General features: G+C 36.0%; 1 protein-coding gene across 4 annotated transcripts in view; it reads right to left on the bottom strand.

Moving 5' to 3' along the window:
* ITGBL1 (integrin subunit beta like 1) overlaps positions 1-10,732 on the bottom strand; it is a 274,140-nt gene that overhangs the window by 136,946 nt on the left and 126,462 nt on the right. For all 4 annotated transcript variants that reach the window (XR_001817264.2, XM_017501329.2, XM_037728946.1 and 1 more), the window contains one exon: positions 6,149-6,295. Coding sequence is in view for 3 of the 4 variants with exons in the window: in XM_017501329.2 (XP_017356818.1) it covers positions 6,149-6,295 (147 nt within the window). In the remaining variant the exon portion in view is untranslated. The remainder of the gene's footprint in view (positions 1-6,148; positions 6,296-10,732) is intronic.

Raw genomic sequence — 10,732 nt, 5'->3', positions numbered from 1 at the left:
AAAAAAAAAAAAAAAAAAAAAAAAAAAAAAAAAAAAAAAAAAAAAAAAAAAAAAAAAAAAAAAAAAAAAAAAAAGAAAAAAGAAAAGAAAGAAAGAAAGAAAACACTCATCATGAAAAGTTCTCTGAAAAATAAAACTGGAAATTAAAAATGGGGTTTGCCAACAAAAGGGAAAGATAAATTGTGACTTCATTGAAAAATATCCAGATGGTGAGAATTTGGCATGCTATTATTCTTTGAAATAAGTTCCTAGGTAAGGGAATTGAAACAATTTGCTTAATTCATTAATTAAAGTATGCTAATTGATAAAAACGAGGACATGGTTTTTATTTTCTAGAAGTTACAATATTAAATAATGAGCCTCCATCTACCATTCTTTCTCCATTTCACATCTTCCCTTATGGGGGTGTATGGTTATGTGTTTAAGGAACTAAAACATATGCAATATCTCTTAGAACAAGTCTGATAAAAGAAAACCAAAGGGCAAACAGGACAGACAAGAAAAGCACATGGGATTGCAGTATCAAACAAAAAGATGACTTAGACACAAGGACAAATGATGATCAAAGAAGGCAAATGCTGAAAACACAAGCCTCTGAATAACAATGCCTGCAGATAAATCATTTGTTTGATGATTCTAGAAGTCAATGAAAGAAGCTTGATAAATGGCAAAAGTTTGTTAACACCGACAGCAAAATACATTCAGAAGAGCTAACAGATTATTTAAATTGTCACTAGTGGTGGGTGAAGAGGACTTTTCTTATGCCCCGGGCAGGAGAGTATAGCTGTATAATTTATTTTAGAGATTATAAATTGTTTTGATTTTTTTTCCTTCAAAATATTTCACCGATTTTTTTTTAGATCTACATATTCTGCTATGAGAATATAAATCATGGCATGTAGAACTTGAATAAAATAAGAGAACATATAGATATCTAATAAAAAAGGATTGATTGAATTATTTTGCTATAACCATATAATGGAATATTATGCAGCCATTTCAATGATGCTGGAGAATTATATTTGTAACCGGAAATATGTTAAATATATATTGTTCAATAAATTGGCATGTTACAAGAACTTGTAAGTTATCCAAAACAATAACCCTGGAGTCAGAGAACATTATTAATCTTCTTTATTAAACTTGTACCACTGGAATTATGTAAAATGGCAAATTGTTCAAATATCCAATTATTTTTTTCTACAAAAAGAATAATAATTATACATCTTCCTACTTCATTGTGTTTTTAGGAAATTTTTAAAAATGTATTCAATGTTCTTAGCATTTTACCTGTTCAATAAGTGCACATAAATGCTGTTGACAGAATAACATAAATAGATCATTTTGTAAAATATGTGCATGTTTATTTTGGTTTAGACATTGATACTGACTGCATATACATATAGTCATAAACCTCAGCTATTTAAATGCTTATCTCATTAGGTGTAAGCATGATTTTTGTTGTATTCATTTATCTTGGTTTAACCAAGATATTTATATTCTCTAAATTTTGTATGTGGAATTGAGTATCAGTCAGGTGTTCTCCTGCAACAACACCTCCCTCCAAAATCTCACTTGTTTAAAACAACAGGAACTTCTTTCTGACTCATATTATAGAATCTTGGTGGATCATAGAGATTTTTGCTACTCATTCTCATTCAGAGACCCAGGCTAACGGGTCAGAGACCATCTCCAGCACTGCAAATCCTCATGCCTAAGAGAGAATGGCAGGTTTTTCACTGCCTCTTACAGCTTCTGCTCAGATGTGACACAAATGAATTTTACTCATATTTTTTTAACCAAAGTCAATCTCATGGTCAAGAGAACATCAATAATAATAACAATGTATTTTTAAGTCAGGAAGAGTGTAAAACTAATGTTTAGTCTATCATAATCCATTATAGGTTTTGAGCAGAACACTAGGTGACTAGAGAAAGTGCTTTCCCACCCTTACTCCCAGGAACCAAAAGTAGGATGCATGTCTTTAGATCTATGTTGGCTATACGAGATACATCTAGTTACATGAAAATATATCTACAGGCAATATGGTATAGAAACCAAGGAATCATAGGATACAGAACTTAAGAAAACATCTAAGTTATTCCACCTTGAAGACATAATGATCACACTTAGTCACCACCAGCAGAAACAAGTAATCTAACTTAATTTCTGGTAAAAAAAAAAAAAAAAAAAAAATGCCTTTAACTTCACCTGGTTCCTGACGAACTTCAGTTTTTCCCAGCTGGTGAGCTGATGAGGCTCTCAGGCTTGAGAAACTGATGGATCTTATAACTGCTTTCCTAACTCATGTTACAACAGCTGCAGTTTTCATTCATAAATTACAAAATGAACTCTTTAAAAGTTTTTATAGTGGTCATTTGCTTCAAAACAGTCAGTGCCAATGAATTCGCAAATGTAGCTCTATGAGAAAGAAAGGGTCCCTGACCTTGACCAAAAGCACTGAACTGACTGTCATAAATTCTTGGATTTCATTTTCAAAAATCTTACACATTGTCATGATTCCCTGTGAAATCACTTCGCTCATATAAGGAAATGGATGAAGCTTATTTAGTTTTAAAGTACTTCTAGAGACTGAAATGAATTAAAAATAATTTAAAAAATCATAATTCTATACAATTATTCAACACCTTTTTAACAAAATAAACTTTAAATATATTCCGTTGCTTAAAAAAATGGTAGCTAAATAAGTTAGTGAATCTCAAGGACAGGAAATATGCATGTTCGAGGAACAAACTAGTGGAGTTTGTTAAGGATCAATATATTAAGTTCACAATAATTTTCTTTCACTTGTCCTACATATTAAAAAATTTTAGGCCGGGCGGGGTGGCTCATACCTGTAATCCCAGCACTTTGGGAGGCCGAGGTGGGTGGATCAAGAGATCAGGAGATCTAGAGCACCCTGGCCAAAGTGGTGAAACTCGCATCTCTACTAAAAATACAAAAATTAGCTGGGCCTGGTGCCGCATGCCTGTAATCCCAGCTACTCAGGAGGCTGAGGCAAGAGAATCGTTTGAACCAGGAAGTCAGAGGTTTCAGTAAGCCGAGATCATGCCACTGCACTCCAGCCTGGTGACAGAGGGAGACGCTGTCTCAAAAAACAAAAACAAAAACAAAAACAAAAAACCATAGAGACAAATGAAAAACTATTCATACAAGTATATACTTAGAGTGATTTTCTGTTTGAGAGATATTTTGTATGCTTTTCCTATTTTTCCATTATATGATTTGACATTTTAAGCTTCAAAATATAAAAGCATTTGTTAAAAAGTATACATTTTGTTCCTTTTTTTGTTTTAAAATATAAATACATATCCCTATTGTTTCTGTTCTATGTACTCCTATCAGTGACATAACCATTTGGAGTTTAAATAATTTTACCGAATGTGAGCCCTTTAACTTAAATAATGTTTTAAGATAGTGGACCTCCCTTTGCCTTGTTTACCATTTTAAGACAACAGTAGGCCGGGCGCGGTGGCTCAAGCCTGTAATCCCAGCACTTTGGGAGGCTGAGGCGGGTGGATCACGAGGTCAAGAGATCGAGACCATCCTGGTCAACATGGTGAAACCCCGTCTCTACTAAAAATACAAAACATTAGCTGGGCATGGTGGCGCGTGCCTGTAATCCTAGCTACTCAGGAGGCTGAGGCAGGAGAACTGCCTGAACCCAGGAGGCGGAGGTTGCCGTGAGCCGAGATCGCGCCATTGCACTCCAGCCTGGGTAACAAAAATGAAACTCCGAAAAAAAAAAAAAAAAAGACAACAGTAAAAATCACTGTACCTAAACTTCTCTAACATAAATGTAATTGACAAAGTATCCTCAAGATCAAAAATCTATTTGTGAAATAAATTCATTTTCTTTCCCTCCCAAGGTTTTGCATTTGAAATGGAATAGTCCCCAGGATTATAATACATTTTGAAGACACACTGATTTTTTTTAAAGACACTAATTAGCCTTCCTATTTTTTTTTTTCCTTAACATGGTTGGGCCCAATAGATAAAGCTTTTTGTAAATGTAAAATAATAATGTAAAGTTATGTTTTGCTGTAGATTACAAGTGTTGGTAAAAGCAGTAGTCTGAGGGATACAAATTTTAATGTTACTTTTTTTTGTTTTGTTTTTTTCTTTTTTTGAGACGGAGTTTCGCTCTTGTTACCCAGGCTGGAGTGCAGTGGCGTGATCTCGGCTCACCGCAACCTCCGCCTCCTGGATTCAGGCAATTCTCCTGCCTCAGCCTCCTGAGTAGCTGGGACTACAGGCACACGCCACCACGCCCAGCTAATTTTTGTATTTTAAGTAGAGACGGGGTTTCACCAAGTTGACCAGATGGTCTCGATCTCTTGACCTCGCGATCCACCCGCCTCGGCCTCCCAAAGTGCTGGGATTACAGGCGTGAGCCACCGCGCCCGGCCTTAATCTGTTACTTTAAAAGCATGATGGCTTATCCAGCATTATAATGAGAATATTATGAATGCAGATAGAACAATGGTTCTTATCTGAGATTGCTGGTGAAACATAGGGCTAGTCAAAAATACTTCTGAAATAAATAAAAATATTCTACCCAAACCCTACTTCTCAACTTCTCTACTTACAATTAGGGGAAAATACAGTACTGGATATGAGAAAATACCTATGCTACAAATGATCTGGGAGACTTTATGGGGTCTTCTTTATCCAGGATACTCTAAAGAATCAAAAAGACAGACAATACCAAGAAATGGTGAGGATGTAGATGTAGAGAAACTGAGACTTCCACACACTGTTGGTGAAATGTCAAATGGTATCGCCATTTTGAAGACAGTCCTGCACTACCTCAAAAGGTAAAACATAGAGTCACTCCATGATCCCAAAATTCCACTCACAGATCTAGACCCCAAAGAAATCAAAACACATGTCCACCCAAAAACTTGCACATGAATGTTTATAGCAGCATTATTCATAATGCCCAAAAAGTTGAAACCCCATCTCTGAATGCCCATTAACTGATGGAGGGTTAAATAACTGTGGTGTATCCATACAACAGGATATTATTTAGCCATAAAAAGGAATGGGACTGACATATGCTACAACTTTGATAAAACTTGCAAACACTGATGCTAAATGGAGAAAAGCCAGATGCAAGAAGGTCACATATTTTATGATTCCATTTGTATGTAATATTCAGAATAGACAAGTCCACAGAGACAAAGAGTCAATTGGTGCTTTCTAGGGGTTCTGGGACAAGAGAATGTGGAGTGCCTGCCATAGGGTAACAGTATTTTAGGGTGATAAACATTTTTTTGGAATTGGACAGTGGTGATGGCTACATAATTATGTTAATGTGTTAAAAATACTGAGTGGTATGTGAATTTTATGGTAAGTGAATTACATCCCTATTAAAAAGTACATTTTTAAACAAGAAAAATGCAACCTAAAATTAAATTTCTGATCTAACGTTCAAGTGAAGAAAGTCTGTTTCCTCTTTCTGGAACAAAATTGGTAATAATGTCAATCACCAGTTCTTCAAAAGCATATTTCATATTAACTTTGCTATTCTCATGTGAGAAGTGAAATTGTATTTCTTATTTTGATAAATCAAGAGGAATGGAACCCATGTTCTTCTAAATGAATTTGTCCTTCTCCTCTAATTTGTTCTGATCTGATACCAAGAACACACCTGAGGCTACATGCCTTCCTTCCAAAACGACAAAAGCTTATTCGTAACTATTTGTTTATACAGTGAATTTCCAAAAGCCAACACTGTCCTGAAAATAATGTTACTGGGTTTCATAAATGTCAGTGGACAATTAGGTGGTCTCATTCAGAAAGCTTTAAGCAAACATCTAAACTGTGTTCCTTTTTTTAATGTAACATTGAACTGAACTAAACTGAAATTGAACATACCTTCAAGGCTCAAGTAGACTGACAGTGAGTCAGAGTGTCTGTGTGTGAAAGATATATATATAGAGAGAGAAAGAGAATTTCTCTTTGTACTTCCATTCATGGAAATTGGATTTATTATTAGTTCTAAAAAGACTAATAGTCCCTCATTCAGGGATCTCAGCTGTTTTTAAAATTAAGATGTGTGTGCATTGAATTCATTTGAATCATGATGGACAGGCCTTGGCAAGCCCTGAGAGACCTCACTTACCCCTCCCAGAGCAAGGCAGATCAGAGCTTCCCTGGCACCTCCTGAGGCTCTCCTCAGCCGACAGCATGCATGACTGTGGGTGCTCACATTTCTTCCCATGCCAGCCTGCTTTGCAGTCACATCTTCCGCAGTTACACTGCCCGTGACCTTCACAGTGACAATAGCAAACAATAAAAAAAAGTATATAAAGTTAATGAAGTCGGAATTAGTTTTCATTCTAACAGCAAATGTCACAAATGAGTCAGGATCTTGATGAACACAATATAACGCATTAAGGCAACGGCACATTTTTCTCCAATTCTTAAATAACTGATTTACATGAATTGATCTTGAGGGGCAAGAAAAAGCAACCACTACAGATAAGATAAACAGTTGAGTAAGGCTGTAAACTTGAATCTGTCAAAATCCAGGTACATGTGATTGCATTGGTCTCCTGGGGACTAAAAGGAGTATCTGGGCTGGGTGCCGTGGCTCACACCTGTAATCCCAGCACTCTGGTGGGCCAAGGCAGGTGGATCACGAGATCAGGAGTTTGAGACCAGCCTAACCATCATGGTAAAACTCTGTCTCTACCAAAAATACAAAAATTAGCCAGGGTGGCGCGCACCTGTAATCCCAGCTACTCAGGAGGCTGAGGCAGGAGAATTTCTTGAACCCAGGGGGTGGAGGTTGCAATGAGGCAAGGTCACACCATTGCACTCCAGCCTAAGTAACACAGCAAGCAAGACTCCATCTCCAAAAAAAAGGAGTATAAGAAATATTTGGTGGATTTGGCAATTCGCATGGAAGGGAGACTTAGAAAAGGACAAATAATATATTTTTTGAAGGAGGATTTTTTTTGATTTTGCTTTTTAGACTCTATTTTTTATATACAAATGCTCCTTTCTCAGTAATTAATGCAATAAATGAAATTAAAATCAGTATGGATGTAGAAAAATTGATGTTAACAGCCAAGTAGACCTAATTAACATTTATAGAGCATTCTATCAAACAATATGAGAGACAGTACATATTCTTTTAAGACTTAGGGGGTTTTTTTAGAGCAGTTTTAGGTGCACAGCAAAATTGAGAGAGGTGCAGAGATACTCCATATGCCTCTCTCTCTGTCATGTGTATAGACTTCTTCATTATCAACAGTCCCCACCAGAGCTGTACACTTGTTATAACGGATGAGCCTACATTGACACATCACTATTGTACAAAGTCAGTAGTTCACATTAGGGTACACTCTTAGTGTACACCGTGTGAGTGTGAGTAAATGTACAGTGACATGAATTCACCACTGTAGTATCATACAGATATTTTCACTGCCCTGAAAATCCTGTTTTCTGCCTAGTCATCTGTCCCTCTCCCGCACCTCTCCCCAATCTCTGGTAACCTGATCTTTTCACTGTCTTCCATAATTTTGCTGTTTCCTTAATTTTACACAGTTGGAGTCATATAGTACATGTAGTCATTTCAGTTTTGGGTTTTTTTTTCAGTTGGTAATATGCATATGAAATTCCTCTATGGATAAATAAACTGTGGTACATCCAAAGAATGGAATATTATACAGAGTGGGATTGTTTTTAATGAACCATTGAATGGATCTCTGCTATTAAGGTCTCACAACCACAGTCAAATTGGGGGCCACAAACTGACAAAAAGCATGAAATCTAGAATTCAGAAGAGGTCCCTCTTTTTTTCCCCCAGATTTACTGAGCTATAAGTGACAAAAAAATGTAGATACTTGAAATATGTAACATGATGGTTTGATATGCATATGCATTGTGAAATGATTACCACAATCACGATAATAAACACATCCACCGTCTCACACAGTTACCTTTGTGTGTGTGTCTGCGTGCAGTGAGAATAAGATCTACTCTCCTCATACATTTCAAGTAGACAATATTATAAACTATAGTAACCATGCTGTACATTAGATCTCCAGAACATACTCATCTTAAACTTTGAAAGTTTGTAAGCTTTGATCAAAGTCTCCCCCTTTCTCCTACCCCCACCCCTCCACCCTGGGTGACCACCCTTCTACTCTGTTTCTAAGAGTTTGACTTTTTCAGATTCCACATATGAGTGAGATTATGCAGTGTTTTTTGTCTATGACTGGCTTATTTTACTTAACAAAATGTGCTCCAGGTTTATCCCTGTTGTGGCAAATGAAAGGATTTCCTTCTTTTTAAGGGATGAATACTATTCCATTGGAGATATATATGATAAATGTGTCTATATGTATCTATATATCATTTATATATATATATATATATATATATGTAATTTGTGTGTGTGTGTGTGTGTGTGTGTGTGTATCACATTTTCTTAACCCATTCATCTAATAACAGACACTTCTGTTTTCATATTTTGGTTATTAGGAGTAACACTGCATGACCATGGGAGTACAGACAGCTCTTCAAGATCATGATTTCATTTCCTTTGTACCTATGTCCAGAAATTCCTAGACCATATGATAATTCTCTTTTTGATTTTTTAAGGAAACTCCATAATACCTTCCATAATGTCTGTATCAATTTACAACCTCACTAACATGTAAGCAGGGTTCCTATGACTCCACACCCTCGCCAAAATGTATCTTTTGTCTTGATAACAGTCGTCCTAACAGGTGTGAAGTGATATCTCATTGTGGTTTTGATTTGCATTTACCTGATTCATGATATTAAGCATTTTTTCATATACCCACTGGTCATTTGCATATCTTCTTTGGAAAAATATCTTCAGGTCATTTGCCCATTTTTTAAATTTTAATTTATTATTATCATTTTGCTATTGAATTGTATGAATTAAATATACTTTCAATGTTTGACCTCTCCAAATCTCATGTGGAAATGCAATCCCCAGTATTAGAGATGGGGCCTGGTAGGAGGTGTTTGGACTGTGGGGGCAGATCCCTCATGAATGGCTTCATGCCGTCCTTTTGGTGATGAGAGTGTTCTTGCTCTCGTAGTTCATGTGAGATCTGGTTGTTTAAAAGAGGTGGCACCTCCTCCCACCCTTTTTTGCTCTGTCTTCTCTCTTGCCATGTGACGCACCAGCTCCACCTCCACCTTCTGCCATGATCAGAAGCTTCCTGAGACCTCACCAGGAACATGCTTCCTGTACAGACTATGGAAATGTGAGCTAATATAGACTTTTTTTTTTTTTTTTTTTTTTTTTTTTTTTTTTTTTTTTTTTTTTTTTTTTTTTTTTTTTTTTTTTTTTTTTTTTTTTTTTAAGATAGAGTCTCACTCTATCTCCCAGGCGGGAGTTCAGTAGCACAATCTCAGCTCACTGCAACCTCCACCTCCCAGGTTCAAGTGATTCTCATGTCTCACTCTCCCCAGTACCTGGGACTACAGGTGTGTGCCACCACGCCCGGCTAATTTTTTTAATTTTAGTAGAGATGGGGTTTTACTACATTGGCCAAGCTTGTCCACAACTCCTGGCCTCAAGTGATTTGCCCACCTGGCCTCCAAAAGTGCTGGGATTATAGGCATGAGCCACCATGTGCCTGGTCCCAAACAAATTTATTTTCTTTATAAATTACCCAGTCTCAGGTATTTCTTTGTAGTAATGCAAAAATGGACTAGAACTCACATATTTTGAATATTAACCCCTTTTTGGATATATGGTTTGCAAATATTTTCTCTCATTCCATAAATTGCCTTTTCATTTTTGTTATTTCCTCTGCTGCTGTAGAAACCTTTTAGTTCAATGCAGTCCCATTCATTTATTTTTGCTTTTGTCATCTGTGTTCTGGTGTCATATCCAAAAAATCATTGCCAAGACTAATGGCATAGAACTTTTCTCCTATGTTTCTGCAAGTACTTTTAAATTTTCAGATTTTACATGTAACTCTTTAATTCATTTTGAGTTGATTTTTATAAACATTATAAGACTCTAATTTCTTTCTTCTGCATGTGGACACCCGGTTGTTCCAATACCATTTATTGAATAAACTGTTATTTTCCCTTTGTGTGTTCTTGGCATCTTTGTCTAAAGTCAATTGGCTGTAAATGTATAGGTTTATTTCTATGCTGTCTATTCTGTTCCATTGGTCTATGTGTCTGTTTTCATGTTAATACCATACTGTTTTAATTACTATCGTTTAGTAATATAATTTGAAATCAAGAGCTATGGTGCCCTCAGGTTTGTTCATGCTGAAGATTGCTTTAGTTATTTGGGGTATATTGTGGTTCTATGTGAATTTTAAAAATACTATCTTTTTCTCCAATGTGAATGTGTATTCTTAGCACTTTTGCTGGCTGTCAGCCATGGGACTTTTGACAGGGATCACAATAAATCTGTAGATCACCTGAGGTAGTATAAACATTTTGACAATATTTATTTTTCCAATCCATGAACATAAGATATTTTTCCATTTATTTGTGACTTCAATTTCTCTCATTAATGTTTTATAGATTTTGATGCAGTGATCTTTCACCTCCTTGGTTAATTTTATTCCTAAGTATATTATTTTTGACATGACTGCAGATGAAATTGTTTTCTTGTTTTCTTTTTTTCTTTTTTTTTTGAGATGGAGTTTCACTCTTGTTATCCAGGCTGGAGTGCAATGGCGTGATCTCGGCTCAC

This window comes from Cebus imitator, unplaced genomic scaffold (assembly GCF_001604975.1).
Source record: "Cebus imitator isolate Cc_AM_T3 unplaced genomic scaffold, Cebus_imitator-1.0 Scaffold14, whole genome shotgun sequence".
NCBI classification, from domain to species: Eukaryota; Metazoa; Chordata; class Mammalia; order Primates; family Cebidae; genus Cebus; species Cebus imitator.
This window is presented reverse-complemented; position numbering and strand designations above follow the sequence as displayed.